General features: G+C 48.8%; 1 protein-coding gene across 2 annotated transcripts; it reads left to right on the top strand.

Moving 5' to 3' along the window:
* On the top strand, window positions 3,238-14,954 carry MKS1 (Meckel syndrome, type 1). 2 transcript variants are annotated; one of them, XM_005693100.2, is made up of 18 exons: window positions 3,238-3,378; window positions 3,888-3,997; window positions 5,221-5,288; window positions 5,727-5,882; window positions 6,932-7,029; window positions 7,229-7,357; window positions 7,613-7,717; window positions 7,917-8,025; window positions 8,555-8,611; window positions 9,813-9,855; window positions 10,113-10,178; window positions 11,974-12,044; window positions 12,390-12,459; window positions 12,555-12,662; window positions 13,329-13,462; window positions 13,955-14,037; window positions 14,123-14,220; window positions 14,330-14,954. In XM_005693100.2, the coding sequence occupies exons 1-18, from the start codon at window positions 3,299-3,301 to the stop codon at window positions 14,419-14,421; spliced, it is 1,677 nt and encodes a 558-aa protein (XP_005693157.2). In that variant the 5' UTR covers window positions 3,238-3,298; the 3' UTR covers window positions 14,422-14,954. The 2 variants fall into 2 exon arrangements, with proteins under 2 accessions (XP_005693157.2, XP_017919602.1); XM_018064113.1 differs by lacking the exon at window positions 13,955-14,037 and having other exon boundaries at window positions 3,246-3,378.

The following is a 19,940-nucleotide window of genomic DNA, read 5'->3' as shown; positions in this document are numbered from 1 at the left end:
TTGTGTTTGTTTACTTGTTTTAGTTTTTAGACTCCAGATATAAATGAAATGAAAGTATTTATTTTTCTCTGACCTTTTTTCACTCAGCATAATAACCTCACTCAGCACAATATCCCCACAACCTTGTTGTCACAATAGCAAGATTTCCTTATATTTTTTAACTTTTAACTTATGAATGTCTTTATATTTAAAGCCAGTGTCTCATGGACAGCATACGATCAGAGCTTGCTTTTTATCCAATCTGACAATCTCTGCTTTATGGTATTTTTAAGGCCTTCACCTCCATCGTCAAAGTCAGAGGAAGAGGGAGAAAAGCAAGAGTCAAGTCTATTATTCCTCATAAGATTGTTCCATTCCAGAAGAATCTCTTCTCTGGACCAAGGTCAGTTCAAAGGACAGTTAATAGACACAAAGCACAGACACCGTGGGACACAGAAGAACTTTGGAAGAAGCATATGACATTCTTCCTCCTCTGTGAGAATAAAAACTAACTTTATAACTTCCAAGTAAGTTATTATAAAGTATCAGCTGGAGAGGGGAAAGAGAGTGATTGGACTGTTATGCTGTAGCTCAGGCGCAACTAGTTTAAGAAAGAAAAAAATGGGCTTGGGAATGGGAGTAGTTGTAAGGAGACAGCCCACTTCATAGGAGAGCTCATAGGTTTGAGTCAAAACATCTTGAACATAAATCCAGGCTCTATGTTTCCTGGTCATAAGATTGAGAAATACAATTAATGTCTTGGCTTATAAACGTGTGAAAAGGAAGCCGTGTTTACCCTTCATGATTGTGCAATCGTTTTTTAACCAAAAAAGTTATCCAAATAATGGCACTATTTTAGGGAGAACACAGTAAATATCAACTCTAAACGTTCCTGATTAGGGATAGGGGAGGAAGGGTTGCTGGTGATGGTACAGGGGATTTTGGCCTTTATGTTATGTAATCCAAACTTTACATTTTTAACAAGATATCAGTACATAAACATAGTGGGGATCAGGCTCTTCTTATCAGGATACAGACTCCTTCCAGAATCTGATAAAAGCCATGAACTTTTTCTAGAAAAATGGCCCACACAAAACTCGAGGAGGGTTTTTTGTTTGTTTGTTTGTTTAATTTGTCTGCATCAGGGCTTAGTTGCAGCATGTGGGATCTTTGTTGCATCAGGCAGGATCTTTCGCTGTGGTGCATAGATTCTCTAGTTGTGGTGCAAAGGCTCAGAAGTTGTGGCCTGCCGTCTTAGTCGCCCTGTGACATGTGGGATCTTAGTTCCCACACCAAGGACCAAACCCGTGTCCCCTGAATTGCAAGGTGGATTCTTAACCACTGGACCATGAGGGAAGTCCCTAGGGAGTTTCGTTTTTTACTTAGTTGACGTATAGTTAGTTGATTTGGGCTTCCCTGGTGCCTCAGACAGTAAAGAATCCACCTGCAATGCAGGAGAACTGGGTTCAACCCCTGGGTTGGGAAGATTCCCTTGAGGAGGGCCTGGTAACCCTCTCTAGTATTCTTGCCTACAGAATCCCCAAGGACAGAGGAGCATGGCGGGCTACAGTCCATGGGATTGCAAAGAGTCAGACACGACTGCGTGACTAAGCATAGCACAGTCAATTTAGATTGTCAGTTTAAGGTGTAAAACCATAGCTATATTTCCCTGTGTTATAAAACATATCTCTGTTTCTTATTTATTTTGTACATAGTAGTTTGTAACTCCTAATCTCATACCCCTATCTTGCCACTCTCCCTCCCCTCTCCCCGCTGGGTAAGGGAATCAATAGACCCCTTCCTTGAACTCTGCTCATGGACCCCAGTTTTAAGAATCCTGATTTATATCAGTAAATAAAAGGAATAAAAATATAGTTTACCTGTTTAAAAATAATTATGGTTCTTAGACAAATCACTTATATTTGGATGTCATGTGATACAGTACTTTGCTTATAATTATGTCAGGTTGACTTTGCTCTAAGTTAGATTTGGTGTAAAATGAAAGTTGGTTCAGGCTCCAACTTTATCATTTGTGGTTCATATGGCAAAATGTTGCCTATTCACAATTTTAAAAGAAAAAATTAGATTTTTTTTTTTTTCTTAAGAACTGATATTCTGCCTTCACGGTTTCACCTGTTGAAATAATTATTACCATTTCCCAGGTTGGGAATTGTGTGCTCTTACAGAATAAATTGGTAGGTGAGGGGTTGTGAAGAAAGGTAGAAGGTGTTCATGCTTCAAAAGACAGGCCTGGGCTGGAGTCTCAGCTCCTCTACCACTTACTCCAGTTCAACCTTTAAGTTCTGGCCTTCAATAACTTCATTGGCTATGAGAATAACAAATACCTACTTAAGGGATTTCTAGGAGGATTAGGGACAATATAAACAAGCAGCCCTATTAGATCTTACATAAATAGGGCTATTGTTATAGTGAGTCTTTAGTGTTATACAAGAGCAGCTTTGTTGCTGATGGCTCCCAATGCCATATAATCAAATTGGGTTCAGGGGACAAGAAGCAGCAAATGACAAAGGCTGATAACTGCTGCCATGCCCAAGATGCCAGAGAGCCGGACTCGAGGTCACAGGTGTGTTCCGCCTCTGGCAGCCCAATGAAGCACGTCTTCAGGATGGCATTTTATTGACTTTCTCAAGGTCAGTGCGGTATCTAAGGTGGCTTAAAAATGGGGAAATAACACATGTAGGGGAAAAACCAGTGCAATAATGACATCTTTTCCTTCCTTACTGCTAGCTTCCTTGTTTCTTTTTTCTCTGGTTCAGTGAATGCCAACGCAAGGATTAATACATCTTCTGACATTTTTGTTTGCTTCCAAGAAAATACTTTCAGGTCTGGGTAACTGTCTTCACCTCCCGTCACTCCTCTGGGAAGAATGGGTGCATCCTGTGAGTCCCCGTTAACCGATTCTGAGGCCAAAGTGTCCCAGGATTCAGTGTAAGACTGTGGTGTGGTGGGAAAAGTAGTAGCTGAGAACTCAGGACACTCGGATTTGGGGCCCACGACCATTTCTGTCCGAATCTACATAATGGGGGCCGACAGCGCTGCTTTAGTTTCCTCATTCGTCAAGCGCATCCAGCCGGGCCTTGGGTGTGAGCGAGCTTTGTTCGCACTAAAGACCCGTGGCAACCCCGCAGGACCACCCCAGCCGCGGTGGGCAGGGGCTCAGCCCGGGCAGGGCCCGCGATGGGCGGGGCTTCTGCCGCGCAGCCTAGGAAACCGGGTTCCAGGCTCCGGATGGCGTCTCAGTTGCCAGGGGAACCGGGGCGGTGCGCTTTCCGGCGCAGTCGTGCGCGGCGCAGCTGTCATGGCGGAGGCCATCTGGAGCAGTGACACCGGAGAGGCCGTGTACCGCTCCCGGGACCCCGTGCGCAACCTCCGCCTCCGGTAGTCGCCTCACCCCAGAGCCCCGTGCTTTCATGCTCTCAGATGATTGGAGCCTGAATTACACTTCTGCTTTGCTGGGGCCCTCATTTCCCTTTTGCAGTACTGACCGCTGTCACCCCGGTCTCCTCGCGTTTCCCTCACTACCTGGAACCCTCTTCACTCGCAACTTCCTAGACTCACCCTTTCAGGACCCTGCCGCTGCTGCTGCTAAGTCGCTTCAGTCGTGTCCGACTCTGTGCGACCCCATAGACGGCAGCCCACCAGGCTCCCCCGTCCCTGGGATTCTCCGCCCCTCAAATTCCTCAGAGCCCTAAGTCTCCCTCCAATACACTCTCGCATCCTCTCCTCCCTGGGGCCCCATGCCCCCTGCCTCCCCTCTGTTGCCTGCATCCCGCCACATCTCCTGGTAGCCATAATCTCTTCAGTGTTTGTTCCCCATCCTTGCTGTGTGTTCGTCCCCTGCTTGCATATCTTGTAACAGTATTTTGGGTTTCTCTTTTTCCTGGCAGAGTCCACCTGCAAAGAATCACATCAAGCAACTACCTCCATTGCCAGCCTGCTGCCCAGCTGGGGAAGGATCTCATAGACTTGGCCACTTTTAGGCCTCACCCAACGGCCAGTGGGTGTATGGTGGTGATGCGGCCCCTTAGGGATCTGGGGAAGGGCCTAGGGCGGAGGTTACTTCTTAAGACAGAGTAGACCCAGGTCTATAGCCTGAGGTATAGAGAGGTTGGGTTTCTTGTCCAAGGTCACCGGGCTACTAACTGTTGAAGTCAGAATTTGATCCCAGGCAGTTTTAACTACTACATTATGTTGTGTGAAAATTGAATTCAAGAAATGATTCCTATCATCAAGAAGCTGATCTGAACTGTGGTCAAATGTAGTGAAATAGCAAATACTGTGCTTTGGGTATATTATAAATTTACCTCTAAACCCAAATGCCATTTCTGACCTTTTTTTTTTTTTTTCCTGAGAAAATAACACTCCAAACTTGAAACTTAGAATATAAACACTTTTTAAAAACACGTTAAACATTTGGGTCTGCATGGTAAATGCACTTTTTTTTTTTTTTAACCTTGCTGTGTGGCATGTGGGATCTTAGTTTTCCCTGCAGGGATGGAACCCATGCTCCCTGCAATGCAACCATGGGACTACCAGGGAAGTCCCAGAAAATGTACATATTAGTATTATGTGTGTTCTAGCCTTTTTCTTTCTCTGAGAAGCCAGAAAACTGAGAAAGAGAAGACAGTGTGTTTGTGTTAGGTCACTAGTCTCTTTGCTTTTGTTGTTTCTGTTCAGAAATATTTCTGGGTAAAAGTGTGAGCTGGTGGGTTTTGAAGCATGTATCTTTGGAAAAGGCATACTCATCTAGGAGTGTACATACTAGATTTGGTTCTTAAAAAGAAATCTGTTATATGTCTTTCCTTTTCTCTCGTAATACTTGGCCTCTTAAAGTTACAGTGTTTGTGATTCTAGATTTATGGCTTCAGAAATATTGAAGATAAAAATGCTATGGTTCATAGCAAATGTAGACAATTGGGATTGAGAAAGAGCTGTTCAGCCTATATCTAAATTTCAGCTCTTGACTCTGAATTAGATTAAATAATTCCTGGAGGACGTGATTTCTTTTATTAAAGTTAGAGGGGTGATTAAAACTTCATGGGTCTTAACCTTGGCTTCTGCACATATCTACTGCCTCTCTAGAGTGAGTACATCATAATCAGTGAACTCCAACTGGTTTTGTGGCAAATATAAGAGCACAGACTTTGGTTATAACCAACCAGAGAGCAAGAAGTGGTGCTAGTTGGCTCAAACATTTGACTCACTCTGTTTTCTTTGGAGGTGGACACCGCCCAGAGGAAGAAGAAGAGGAGGCTGTGATTGGGTGGCAAGAGAAGCTCTTCAGCCAGGTGGGCTAGTGTCCCTGTCTGCTCCATCTCCCTGCACCCTGCCCACGTCTACCTGCCTGGTCGCAGGGAAAGGTTCCTGATACATATCACCAAACTGACTTCCAGAAAAGTTACAACAGTGTATGCGTCCCACTGCTGTGTGTACGGGATCAGTGTAATGCAGTGCCTGCCACTAGCCAGTTTTATGATCTTGAGTAACATGCTTTTTACCTCTGGGCCGCATACCAAAATAGCAGAATCACTGTCTTGGTATGTCAATTCTATAACAGCAGAATTGAGTTAGACTGTCGCTCTGGTTCCTTGTAGCTCTAACCTTCGTTGGCTTTTCTGTCCTCCATCAGTTTAGATAAAACATCATGACAAATGGTCTTTGACCAAACAGTTGTAGTGACAAAATTAAAATACTCTCGGTGGAACTCTGTTTCTTTGTGACCTCAGTTTGAAGTAGATCTGTACCAAAATGAAGCAGCCTGTCAGAGCCCTTTGGATCATCAGTACCATCAAGAGATTCTGAAGCTGGAAGATTCAGGTGGCAGGAAGAACCGACGGATCTTTACCTACACTGACTCTGATAGATACACCAATTTGGAGGAGGTACCATTCTTTCCCAAGTAGACAGACCCAGGTAGACTTACCCATGCTCTGTATCTCCCTTCACCTTGGTTTCCCCTGGCTTTCTGGCCTCGTGTTTTAACTCAGAAGCATGTTAAGTGAGCCTGTCTAGGAATTCCCGTGTGTTTCTGGCAGCCAGGCTGGGGTAGGTAGGTGGGCACAGCCTGTGGGTGATGTGGCTGCTGCTCCCTGCCCGATCTGCTGGAGGGACTGGGAAGCCAGCAGTGTCTCTGATGCTAGGCTTGCAGACTGCACACTGCGGGGAATAGCCACTAGGTTTGATTTCCCCTGTGCATCATGAGATCAGACAGGTGGATGGAGTCTAGAACCATCTAGATTGAATTCATGGGATTCAGCCAAAACTGAACATACACATTTGAAGAGGAATTCAGTACTGTATAGGGAATGGCTTATGTCCTCAGTGTGCCGATGACAGCGTACCCTTGTGGCCTCGCTTTAGATTTTCTTCAGTCACTGTATGATAGGTTCTATCTTCTCAGTGAGATTCTAAACTCCTTGAAGGAGGGGAGAGCCTATATTTGCGGATTTTTGTCTATGAGCCTGTAGATTTCTAAGCCAGGTGTTTAGTGAATGTTTTTGAAAGTTGTGGGTTGGTAGCATGCAAAATTTAGGTTGTCTGTTTTGGTAAAGAAAGGAAAATTACAGTTAGTGTTCAGTTACCTGTGGGAGCATTTTTCACGGAATACTTGTGTTACATTTGGCATCTTCCAACCACCTAGTGATGTCAGCATCTACTGGGTCAACTCACCCAGCTCTGTTGGTACGGGCTTATAGACTGCAGACTCATTTCTCAAGAGTAATGTGCTGCTACAACCTTAGGGCAAATCAGGGCTTGGTCGGGCTCTTCTCTGATCTGTTTGTGCCACTGCGCCCTCCATCAGCATGTGCTGTTGTGAGGTGGGCGCGTTCTTAAGGTCCTGTGAGGTTTCAGAAGGAAGATTTCCCTCCAGGTGCTTGGTCCCACGTGGCCCTGAGCAGCTGGCTTATACCAAGCTGGTCTGTTTTCCCAGCACTGTCAGAAAATGACCACCGCAGCCAGTGAAATGCCGTCCTTCTTGGTCGAGCGAATGGCAAATGTCAGGCGGCGACGGCAGGACAGGCGAGGGATGTGAGTGCCAGTGTGTCCGGGGCTGGGGAGGTCCCTGTGTCCTTTCTGTGCCCGTGGTCTTGCTGTGCTCACCGACGCAAGTATCCCACTCTGCAGTGGGGTGCTCCCCTGTACTCCTCCTGGGTGTGCTCCCTTGCGTTCTTCCTTCAGGCTCTTCAGGGGGTGCCAGGGAAGTGACCCTTCCTGTGGCGTCTCCCAGGGAAGGTGGCATTCTTAAGTCACGAATCGTCACCTGGGAGCCCTCAGAAGAATTCATCAAGAACAACCATGTCATCAACACCGCTCTCCAGACCATGTACATCATGGCAGACCTGGGGCCCTACGGAAAGTGAGTGAAGCTTCTCACTGCCCAACTCAGACCTTCATCCTCTTCTGTCACTAACCATCACCCTCCTGTTACGGTCATCCCAGGTATGGGAGGGAGGGATTTTGTTTCCTTCTATTTCTTTGGAAGGAAATGTTTTACTGTGACTGTTCTCACCCCAGCCTCTGTCTTTTCCCCTGATGTGAACGGAATACCTCGTCCTCTTTCCTGGAAATGGGGCCAGCAATCTTGAACTCTGGTGTTACCCCTGGTTTCTAGGCTTGGCTATAAGAAGCATGAACATGTCCTCTGTACTCTGAAGGTGGACAGCAATGGAGTGATCACAGTAAAACCTGACTTCACTGGCTCCAAAGGACCCTACAGGTGAGAAGAGGAAGAGGCGGTGGAGACTAGCATTCCTTTCCTGGGCTTCACTTCTTGCCTCGAGTTGAGGAGGTTCTCAGAAAGCCCTTCGTCTCTCCTAACGTTTATATTCCCGGCCGACAGTTTGTCCCTGGGTTGGGTCTGGAGGGCCTCATCTCCTGTTTCCCCAGTTACTCCCTTTGTGGCTTTGACCTTACAGAATCGAGACAGAGGGGGAGAAGCAGGAGCTGTGGAAGTATACGATCGACAACGTGTCTTCCCTCGCCCAGCCTGAGGAGGAGGAGCGGGAACAGCGCGTGTTCAAGGACGTGAGTGCTGATTCACCTGAGAACCGGAGAGCTGGGAGCTGAGGCCGCGCCTGAGGGTGGGTCAGCAGCGGCCGGGTCTTGCTCTTGATGGCCTCTCCTGACTTGGGAAGCCCTTCTAACCTATCAGACACGAGGCTTTGAGCCTGTTATTAAATCATTATACTAATGACGATCTATCTGAGCATGGCCTGTGCTCTGTGCCAGGGCCTTCACGTGCCTAATTTCATTTAGACCGCACCACAGCCCTTCGAGGGAATGCTTAGTTTATGACCATTTTATAAGTGAGGCAATGGAGACCAAGAAGCTACGCAGTCTGCCCCAGGTCGCAGCAGCGTGGGAGCCGGGTTGGCCCCAGGCCAGTGGACTCCAGAGCCTCTGTGCTTCGCTGTCGGATGTCGGCGGCAGGAGCGCTCAGGCCCAGCTCTCTGTGGAGTTTCCCTTTCCTGCTGCGTTTCTCCCTCCCATTCAGACCTGAACCCTGGTCTGCCTGGGACTGCATCTTGAGTCTCGGTGTGGTTTGTTTCCTCAGCTCTACGGCCGGCACAAGGAGTATCTCAACAGCCTTGTGGGCACTGACTTTGAGATGGTGAGTACCCCAGCTTCCCGCACCACCATAAGAGCGCTCTGACTCTAGCTGAGTGACGGTCCTCATTCAAGGTCCCCAAGACACACTCTTCAGTGTAAAAAGAGAGTAGAAAATAACATGAGTATAGTCCTTGCTGTGTTTTTGAAGCGTTGCATGTTAATATAGAACTGTCGATCATGGGAAGAGGTCTCAAAGGGCACACACCTTCTGGGGGCTTTCTCTGGGAAGGGGGTGGAGTTGGGAGACAGTAGGTGGCTATTGAGAGCTGAGAAGGATATGTCAGGAATGTTTCCTTTTTATTCTCTAAACTTAGGTAGTTTTGAATTTTTATCAGTGGTGGTGCATTCATGTATTACTTTGTAATTAAGTTTATTGTTGCTGTTGAATCGCTCAGTCGTGTCCGACTCTTTGTGACCCCGTGGACTGCAGCATGCCAGGCTTCCCTGTCCTCCACTGTCTCCTGGAGTTTGCTCAAATTCATGTCCACTGAGTCAGTGATGCTATCTAACCATTAATTTTTTTTGTAAATAAGTATAAAGATGAAAAATGTCTTCCTCACTCTTAATGTAGATGTTTCCCCTACATGCCCCATAAAGGAGGGAGGCATCTCATTTCTGTTCGTCAGATAGTTTGGCTTTTAAGAGAAAACAGTTTAAATCCATAATCCTGTGCTCCTATTCTTTGTCTTCTCTTATTCTAGGAGTTCCATTTCTAGATAGAAATGGAGATAGAGTTAGCTGGTGGTCCCCCTCTCTGTCTGTAAAAAATTAGCTTTCACTATTTTTATATTGTATTAGCAACAGATGTTCAGTGTTAAAAAGTTAGCTAAGATAGAGACACAAATAATTTAAAAGGAAACTGCCTAGCTTCTTGGCCTCAGCCCCCAGAGGGAGCAGAGTCTCCGGCCTCTTGCTGTAGGGCAGTGGCAGCTGTGCCTGCTTCTCTTGACCATTCTCATAAGGTCCCCACACTCCGTTGCCCCTTCCACCGTTTAAATTAGGTGCTTTCTCCCTATGTTATGCATTTGAGAAATGAACGAAACACATCTGTGGAGAAATGGCAGGTGGGGAGGAAGCGTGGGTAGTTACTTGCCAGAATTGGACGTCTCATGTCAGGTCCTGTGGGGGTTTACGGACAGGCTGGAGGTGAGGCGTCGCTTCCCTCAGACCTCCTGACTGGTCCCCACTTCTCTCTACCCCAGACTGTACCAGGTGCCCTCCGGCTGTTTGTGAATGGAGAGGTGGGTAAGTTTCTCACCAGACAGAGGTCCCCTGACGCTTGGCAAGTGCCAGGGAGAGCAGTGTGGAATAGTCCTCCCCACCCCAGCAGTGGCCTTGGGTTGTCCTCAGTGCTCGGGAGACTCAGGTGTGAGTCTTTCCCGGAAACACAGAATTCCCGGCCCTCGGGAGCCTTGCTTCCACAAGTGGGTAGGTCCTGCAGGACTGGGTCAGGCGTTAGGGGTGATAGGGCAATAAACTGAAACTGTTTCCTGTTTTCTTAGTTTCAGCCCAAGGCTATGAGTATGACAACCTCTACGTCCACTTCTTTGTGGAATTGCCAACTTCTAGTAAGTAGTATTCACAAGTCTCTCTTTTTACTCCTTCTGACAGTTTTCCAGAAGCATTCAGTCAGGTTTCCTTCCCCACTCCTCCACTGAAATTGTTACCGTTCTTTTCAAGGTCACAGGTCACTTCCAAGATGTGGAATCCTGTGGGGACGTGTCTGCCTTCACCCTCCTTGGTCTCCCAGTTGCTACAGCTCACTTTCCTCACTGCCCCTCTCCTCTTGCCTTCGGGCTCCGTGCTCCTCCCTGCTCTCTTGGTGGTGGCTCAGCAGCCTCCTTGGCTATTTCCTTATCTGCTGTTGACCTAAAACTATTAGAACATTCAAGGCCGGGCCTGGCCTTCTGTTACCGTCTCTCCAGAGTCTTTCTAGGTGGCCTCATCCTTCCTGTGGCTTCAGTACTGTGTGTGTCTCAGATGCCCAGACTTCTCTCTCTAGTCTTAGCCTCTCCCTGAATTCCAGACTGATGCCCACTGACCTGTTTGTTCTTTCCGCTTAACATGACCAAAAGCATCCTTGATTCCTCCTCTTGCCGCAGACCTGCCATCACGGTCTTCTCCATTTTAGCAGAACCACAGTGTCATCTCCTTGGATTCTAATACCAGGAATATAAGAGACATCCTTGATTCCCCACTTCCTCTAGCTCCCTACCACTATTCATGCCATCAGCAATTCCTGTCAGGTCTGCTTCCCAAAGATGTCCCGAATTACCTGTTCTCTTCAGGACCCTGGACCAAACCACCATCATCTCTTACTTAGGCCACAGCATGAAGTTTCCAGTTTCTCCTCTTGCTTCCTATCTTGCTCTTATGCTTCTTTTCTTTGCTTAAGTAATTCGTATTTATCTGTGTATTTTTAGCTGTGCTGGGTCTTCACTGCTTGCAGGGGCTCCTCTCTAGTTGGGGTGCTTGGGCTTCTCATGGCAGTGGCTTCTCCTGTTGCAGAGCACGGGCCCTCGGGCACTGAGGCTTCAGCAGCCGCGGCTCCCAGGCTCTGGAGCACAGGCTCCCTAGTTCTGGCGCACGGGCTTAGTTTCTCCTCGGCTTGTGGGAATCTTCCTGGACCAGGGACCGAACCTGTGTCTCCTGCATTGGCAGGTGGATTCTTTATCATTGAGCCACCAGGGAAGGCCCCTGTTACGTTTCATTTGCCACACACACCACAGCTTAACCGAGCCTTCAAAATGTAAACCAGCTATGTCTCTCTTCAACTTAAAGCCCCCACAGCTTCCCTTCCCACTTTGAGCAAAGTCCAGACCCCATTCCCTGAAAGAGCTGGCCCCAGCCTGTCTCTCCCTTATAACATTCCAGTCATGCTTCCTGTTCCTCAGCAGGCCAAGTTCATCCCCACTTTAGGGCCTTTTCAGGACCATTTCCTCTGTCCGAAACCTCTTGAATCCTATCTTTGCACGACTGGTTCTGCTTCAGTTTAGGTCTCAGCCTAAGTGCCACCTCCGAGGGTCCCTCAGCATCCCTAAATGGGCCTCCAGGCCTCTCAATCTCTTCACACTGTTCTATATTTAGCTTTTATCACTCCCTGACGGTCTGTTGTTGGTTGGCTTTCTGTGCCCCCTCTCACCGCCAGCTGGAAGGTTAGCCCCCTGAGAGACAGGAAGCTTTTCTGTCCGGTCACTGCAGTGTCCCCAGGGGCCGGTCATAGCACACAATGGGCCCAGTGAACGTGGCGTGAGTGATTGGTCACGTGCCTGAGTGACTGAATGCAGAAAGGAGCTTTGTGTTTCTCTCAGCTGCTCGCCTTCCTCCCAGGTCGACTTACTCCGTGTCGTCTTTGGCTTTTAGACTGGTCAAGCCCAGCGTTCCAGCAGCTCTCAGGAATAACACAGACCTGTGCCACCAAGTCCCGGGGGATGGTATGGCAACAAGAGGGGCACCTGGAGGGAACAGGGCTGCTCCCGGCATGACATCCAAAGATGATCGGGCTGACAGCGCGGGGAGGACTCCAGAGCTGGGTCTGGTGCTTTGCTGTGGGCCCTGCAGGGCTGCCTGGCCCCACGGTTCTCTGCCTTTTTGAGAATGGCAGCAGCTTGCGTCTGGGTGTCCCTTCCCCTCTTAGCCTCTTAATTCCTGTGTGGAGTGATAGTTTTTCCTTTTCCATTGGGACCGTGACCTTGTCACTGGCCACAGGAAAAATGAGTGCCAAGTGAGGCCTTGCCACTCTGTGGCACCGAGTACAAAACAACAGCCCTCCTTTCTAGGATAACGTGGCCTACTTCTCCTACCCTTTCACGTTCGAGGCCTCCTTCCTCCACGAGGACGAATCTGTCGGTGAGTGGGCCGGCCGGTCCTCGGCCTTGGGACTCCTCAGACGCGCCCTCTCCTGTGGGGGCCTCCCAGGACCTGGCCACTTCTCCCCTCCGCAGATGCGCTCCCAGAGTGGCCCGTGCTCTACTGCGAGGTCCTCTCGCTGGACTTCTGGCAGCGGTACCGCGTGGAAGGCTACGGGGCTGTGGTGCTGCCCGCCACCCCAGGTGACCTCTTGGCCCTGCCCTGCATACAGCCTGCCTGCCCCCGCTCCTAGATGCAAGGCTGATGCTTCAGAGGACTCGACCACTTCCTGGGAGAAGCGGGGATGACTGGGAACTAGAAGCACTTAACTTGCAAGATTCTGTGCTCCTTTTGAGGGCATTTTCTGTCTCTGTTAGAGACAGCTGAGCAGCCCTGGACTCTGATTCCCGCTCCTCTGATTTGACCTGCAGCCTTGGGGGAGCAGCCTGTGTCAAGATGGGCTCTGAACAGACATGTACTAAGCGGATCACCGTTCCTTTAGAAATAATAGCCACTGTCTTCTCTTGTGTGCCAGGCAGTGTGCTGAGTGCTTCTCATTTAATTCTTCCCACCACTCTTTGAGGCATAGGTGTTGGTATTATTTCCGTTTTATTAGACGAGGAGAATCGGGCTCAGAGAGGCTGAGAAACTTGCGCCAGCGCCCAGGTAGTAACTGGCAGAGCTAAGATCTGAGCTTCTGTCTGATTGATTCCCACGTGGGTCCCCTAAACCTCCGTGGTGACCTTCACCAGAGGTCAGGCCGTCCCCAGACCAGGTGTTTTAGTGGTGGCAAGGCCGGTGTCACTGCTGGGGAGTCTGTGAGGGACCGCGGGCCCTTTCCAGCCTTGGCTGCTTCCTCTTCTGTCCAGGCTCTCACACCCTGACGGTCTCCACCTGGAGGCCCCTGGAGCTCAGCCCAGTGGCTGAACTGCGGAGGTTTTTCATTGGTGGCTCTCTGGAGCTGGAGGACCTCTCCTACGTGTGGATACCAGGAACCTTCAAGGTGACTTTTGTCTCTAGGTAGACTTCACCCTGGGAAGTTATGCCCCTGTCTTCTGGGAAAGGTGCAGTCTGGGTTAAGGCCCCCTAACTGTTCATTGCTTCGTCAGGGCTTAGTCTCTTCCTTTCTGTGGCCCCAGTGGGAGATCTCAGCCCCATCTTGAAGCACATACAGGTGTCACTGGAGAGCTCTGAGAAGTAGGACACTTAGAGGTTTCCCCTGGTCCCCGTCAGAGTAACCGGCTCCTTCCCCCAGCCCATCCCTGAGACCTCAGGAAGCAGAGGGTCAGCCAGCTTCTTAGAAGACTGCTAATTCTCAAATGAGGCTGGACTGTTCCCTGATTGACAGTCGGGAGGTGATGGCATTTGGGTGTTGGGATGAACTTTCCCCAACAGACCTGTTCTCCCCAAGAATGGGAATAAGAATGGGAGTGAGGCCAGCATGGTGCCTGGGGTCTGGAAACCAACCGCAGCCTGACACTAACCGGATCCACAGGGGGAGCGTCTGAGCCGCTTCGGACTCCGCACCGAGACCACAGGCAGCGTCACTTTCCGCCTGCACTGTCTGCAGCAGTCCCGGTGAGTGGCCCCGGCCCTCCGCCTCAGGGCTCCTGGTCCCCAGGGCTGCAGAGCAGCCGTGGTCAGGTGGCTGTCTCCCCCACAGGGCCTTCATGGAGTCAAGTTCCCTCCGGAAGAGGATGCGGAGTGTGTTGGACCGTCTGGAGGGATTCAGCCAGCAGAGTTCCATTCACAATGTGCTGGGTAGGCTTCCCCCTCCACCCAAGTCCAGCCACCCTGCCCCTCCCGACATCCACGTAGGCCCCATCGCCCCCACACCATGGTCCTGACTCCATGTCTGCTTCCCTCACAGAGGCCTTCCGGCGAGCCCGGCGCCGTATGCAGGAAGCCCGAGAAAGCCTCCCCCAGGACCTTGTGAGTCCCTCGGAAACCTCCGTCTCCTAGCTTGCTATAGCCCCGGCCTCTGTGATGAGTGATACCCACCACGGCCTGGGCCCTGCCACCTCTTCGTCTTTCTGGTTAGAGACCCCACTGACCTGGTGAGAACCAGAGGAGCTGAGAATCCTGACCCCCCCACCTGCTCTTCAGCTGCCAAATGCCCACAGGTGGTCCGCTCTTGATATGTCAGCCCCTGCATGTGCCCCTCACTGGAGGACAGGTGTGTCGGGGTTGAGACCCATTTGAGGGTAAGGCCAGAGTCACTTCTGTCCTCGGCACCGCCTGCTCTCTGGGTCTCGGGGGCAGAACACAGTGGTCCGTCCTGCTCTGCACCTGCTGCGCACGTAGGGGCCCGAGAGAGAAGGCAGGCGAGGGAGGTCTTCCATCCCCAGCCCAGGAGCCCAGCCTCTTCTTCCTGCCGGGCGCTGGCTGCCGGAGTAAATGAAGGCTGAAGGCAGTGTCCAGTCCTTTCTGCTAGCTGGCTAGTGGCTTTTATTGTGTTTTTTGTACATAAAAAGGTTTTCTACCATCTGACGTTCCATCGGCTTGTTTTCTGCTCAAGTCTCTGGCGTGGCCAAGGTAATTCTCCTTAATGTCCGGGCCCCTAACACTGCCGCCCTTCCCTGCCTTTTCCTATTCCAGAGGTTCTTTGGATTCTCCAAACTCAGCCCCTAGGAGGGTCTTCAAGGTTAGTGCCAGCTGTGTCTTAGCAGCGTTCCTCTGAAACATCTGGAGTTAAGTATATGACAGGTTCCACGCCGCTCCATCCCTAGCCCAAAGCAGAAACAGCTTCTGCCCTCAGCGGTGCTTTCTTGGGAGAAGCAGTGAGTGCTGCCAACCGTGCAGGCTTCAGAGGAAGACCGTGGGGTGGCTGGAGGCTGGGTCTCTGGCCTCCTATTTCTGGGCAGGGGTTAGGAACAGGCTGGAAAGTGGACGAAAGTGGCTAGAAACCCTCCTTCTTGCCTGGGCCTCCCAGAGCCCCTTGCTTGGCTCTTGAGCCCTTGTACGTGGTGCTGATGTGTGACCTGACATGTGAGAGGGTTGCCTGGTGGAAGGGTTCATCGCTGCTGGTCACCCCGGCTGCCACTCCCAGCCAGAGAGCCAGCCACAGCCGGCAAAAGCATGAGCAGGAAATGGTTGCTCCAGGTGAGAAGGTAGCCTTGAGGTCTTCCCCAGGTTTCCTGGTCTCCAAGGTGAGAGGCCTGGGCCAGACTCCTGCGGAAGCAGCACAAGCGGACAAGTGAGGGACTTGCTGGATGTCCAAAAGCAGAATTCTTTTAGGGCGTTGATGACTCAGCTGAGGCTAGGTGAATACTTCCTAACTGCCCCCCAAAGCCCTGGGCCCTGGGAGTAGCTATCAACCCAGAGGCTAGCATACTGGGGAGCCACTGGGAAAGCATGTCCTGTCCCTCGAGACGAGTTCTGTGTTTCCTGCTTAGAGGCCTGAAAGGACTCGGCTGTCCTGTCCAGGGACGGATGTGAAGTCCTGAGCCAGCCCAGGCTGTGGGAGGAGGCCCCCTTACCTGGGGAGGCCTCATCTGCCCCTGTAGGCAGATATGTTCAGGCCGGGGATGTAGGAGCAGGGCACAAAACCCTGGAGGCAGAGCTGGCCCTGAAGATGCCTCTTGGATCGGTGGCGATACCAGGGTTGTCACACATAGTTCGAGACAAGGAGATGTGGCTCGGGGTCACGCACTGTCTCTCGGTGAAAACACCTCAATTCTGCCCCCAGAACCTACCAGGACAGTGGAGAGACGTGGGTGAAGGTTGCGGGGGATGAACAGAAGTGAGCACCTGCTGTGTGTGAGGGAGTTTAACCACAGGGCGACATTATTTCATTCAATTCTCCAAAATCCCTGCAAAATAGGTATGGTTCCCATCTTATAAAGGAAGAAATGTGTTCAGCTGTCAGATAAATTGCCTTGGTTTTAAGTGCACAGTAATTTTAAGTATCCAGGACTAGATTTGAACCCAGGTCAATGCCAAATCCAAATGAGGAGTCAAGTCTTAAACCACAAACTTGGTGGTGGGAAATCAGATTTATTAATAGCTTGTTATGCCTGTGTTTTCTGGGATCCTCAAGCCTGAAAGAGCCAGGCTGAGACATTTGTCTCCTGGGTTAAAGGTGCCTCCAGCTTAAGCAAGTGGCCTCTCTCCCTCTGACCAAGCCTCCTGGTCTCAGATCCTATGAACTTGGAAGCGATGAAGCTAAAAAGAATATTCTCTCATCAAGTCTTGAAATTCTAGTGCCTTTCTGCCCTGCCTCCAGGGCTGGTCCTTTTAGGGGAGGGTCACTTACCTGTCTCCATCTTGGGCTCTTCGGAACTGGTTCTCAAGACAAGCCAGAAGAGGCCCCACTCGGGCCCCTGGCAAAAGAGGCTCTGTGATGGAACTTCCTTGCCAGACTCTTGTTTTTCAGAACCCGGCTAAGCTGTGCCAGATTCTGAGGCTGAAAGAGCCCACAGAAGCGCCTCTAAGCATTGTACCCTGTAGGGCAAAGGGCAGGAGCAGTTTTGTCTTCCCCCTGCAGATTCCCACTGGCGTCTGCTCACCACAGTTTGTCCTGATTTGTCCCAGGAGAGCTGTTTGGTCAGGCAATATTGGGCAGAACAAAATCCCTGCTGGCAGAAGAGGCCTTGAACTTTCCAAAGACTAAACCACTGCTCTCTGGTTTTCAATTTGAGCAGACAGCTGTGTTTTGTGCGTACACTGTGGAGTATGTCCTAATGTAGGAAGCTGTTGTAAACCAACACTCACCACCACAATGATACGATCATGGCATTAACTAGGCATAAGTAAGACAGTACTCAGAACATAAAGACTCCCAGATTTGTAGAATGACTGAGTAAGTCAATGAACAAACCAAGAAATGAAGAGCATGGATAAAATTTAGCTGCTCAGAAGATGATCACCTGCTGCATGATTCCATTTATATGAAAGGTCCAGAATAGGCAAACATGTAAAGCTAGATTAGTAATTGTCAGGGGTTGGGGTGGGGGTGGGGAGTGACTATTATTACTGTTTCTTTTGTGAGTGATGAAAATGTTCTGATATTACATATGATGTACAACTTTATACTAAAATCACTGAATTATATACTTTATAGGATAAATTTATGATACATTAATTATATATCAGTATAATTTAAAATTAAGTTTTAAATTAAAATTAAAATTTTAAATTTTAATTAAAACTTTAAATTAAAAATTAATTAAAATTTTAATTAAAAATATTTTTTACCCACTCAGAAATGAACAAAGATTAGCCATATTGATTTCTCAGCCATCAGGATCCCACACCAGGACCAAATCACATGATATGATGGGACCATCAGGATAGGAGATAGCTTTGCCATGACCCAAAGAGACTCCAAACGCTGTCCACTGAACTACAACTCCCAAACACCATCCCCAAGCTGAACAAAGGAAAACCATGTGATGTTTCCCATTAATAGGCACTGCTGTGTGAATATCCTCAGGATCCTCACATTTCTGAAGTACTTTATAATCCTCATGCTATCAATGGGTATTTGCTGAGCTTGAGCAACTGTGACTTTTCCAAGGACACCGCCACCATTCCATGGAGCTCAAACCAGGCCTTCCAACTCCAGACTGGGTATTAGACTTGGGAAGGGATTAGTGGAGACTGTAAGAGCTAGGATGAAACAGCTTAAAGGGAACAGCAACTTGCTGTGTGGTTAACTTGGGCAGCTAGCAATCTCAGATCTCCAGCAGGAGGCGCCACCACTCTGTCAGAGCACCAAAACGGAGGGAAGGAAAGACACTCAGGTTCTTGAGTGTCTGCTATGTGCCTGCCTGGTCCTGTGTTAGGTGCACTAGGAATTTGCCCACCCTTTACTATATACTGCCAAAGATTAGCAGAGGGAGATGGGGCTTCAGGTTGCATTTAGACAGGAAATTAGGAGATAGGGAGAGGGAGAGATAAGCAGAGCTCTGGCCAAAGCCTTCCCATAACATCATTATGTCAACAGAACACACTGGGCATAGCAAACACCCTTCTCCAACAACATGAGAGACAACTCTATACACAGATATCACCAGATGGTCAATACCAAAATCAGATTGATTATATTCTTTGAAGTCAAAGATGGAGAAACTCTATGCAGTCAGCAAAAACAAGATCTGGAGCAGACTGTGGTCCAGATCATGAACTCCTTCTTGCAAAATTCAGGCTTAAATTGAAGAAAGTAGGGAAAACCACTAGGCCATTCAGATATGACCTAAATAAAATCCCTTATAATTGTATAGTGGAAATAATAAACAGGTTCAAGGGATAAGATCTGGTAGACAGAGTGCCTGAAGAACTATGAATGGAGGTTTGTAACATTGTACAGAAGACTTGACCAAAACCATCTCACAGAAAAATTCAAGAAGGCAAATGTTAGTTGTCTGAGGAGGCTTTACAAATAGCTGAGAAAAGAAGAGAAGTGAAAGGCAAGGGAGAAAGGGAAAGATATACCCAACTGAAGCAGAGTTCCAAAGAATAGCAAGGAGAGATAAGGAGGCCTTCTTAAATGAGCAATGCAAAGAAATAGAGGAAAATAATAGAATGAGAAAGACTAGAGATCTCTTCAAGAAAATTGGAGATATCAAGGGTACATTTCATACCAAGGATGGCAAGATAAAGGACAGAAATGGTAAGGACCTAACAGAAGCAGGAGAGATTAAGAAGAGGCGGCAAGAATACACAGAAGAACTATACAAAAAAGTTCTTAATGATGAGATAATCATGATGTTGTGGTCACTCACCTAAAGCCAGACATCCTGGAGTGTGAGGTTCAGTGAGCCTTAGGAAGCATTACTATGAATAAAGCTAGTGTAGGTGATGGAATTCCAGTTGAGCTTTTTAAAATCCTAAAAGATGATGCTGTTAAAGTGTTACACTTAATAAGACAGCAAATTTGGAAAACTCAGCAGTGGCCACAGGATAAGAAAGAATCCCAAGAAGGGCAATGCCAAAGAATGTTCAAACTACCATACTGCCAGGAGCCAGCACAGAAGATCCCACCCATGACAAGGTCATGTGGAAGAGACCTGACGAGCAAGGTGGATCAGGACTCGAGGGACCCCCTGGACCTACTCGAGCATCTACCCCAAAACCAGAATCTGTCTGTCTGTCTTACTATTTTATGCCTTTCATCAACTCTTCTGACATTAACCACCTTTCTCTGGAGAAAATCAACTTAGGGCTCTAGCTAATAAGTCTCTTGGGTATGAAAGGAAAATTTCAATTCAAACCCCCTCTGTTGGCATTCTAGCTTGCTTGGCAGGTTTATCCAGACTCTTGCAGCTACACATGTGATTGTTCACAGCCTCCCAACTGTGAGAGGCACGGGAAGCCTAAAACATTCTAAAAATATAGAGCCTTTTGAAGAGTTAAAAACTATTAGAATAGTGCTGGTGTAGGATTTCACTGTTGAGCCAATGCTTGCTGCCAAGTGCCCATATCCCTTATCCATTGTGCACCTGGGAGTGCATTAGTTAACATAGTTGGAATGTAAGAAA

Source organism: Capra hircus, chromosome 19, assembly GCF_001704415.2.
Source record: "Capra hircus breed San Clemente chromosome 19, ASM170441v1, whole genome shotgun sequence".
Classification (NCBI taxonomy): domain Eukaryota; kingdom Metazoa; phylum Chordata; class Mammalia; order Artiodactyla; family Bovidae; genus Capra; species Capra hircus.
The sequence above is the reverse complement of the archived record's forward strand: the minus strand, read 5'-3'. Positions and strand labels throughout refer to the sequence as shown.

Bases quoted from the DNA above. Each gene is read 5' to 3' on its own strand.
- MKS1 (XM_005693100.2), top strand. From the start codon at position 3,299: ATGGCGGAGGCCATCTGGAGCAGTGACACCGGAGAGGCCGTGTACCGC. The intron at 9,856-10,112 runs GTAAGTTTCTCA...CTGTTTTCTTAG, and splicing joins GTTTGTGAATGGAGAGGTGG to TTTCAGCCCAAGGCTATGAG. The intron at 12,460-12,554 runs GTGAGTGGGCCG...TCCCCTCCGCAG, and splicing joins CCACGAGGACGAATCTGTCG to ATGCGCTCCCAGAGTGGCCC.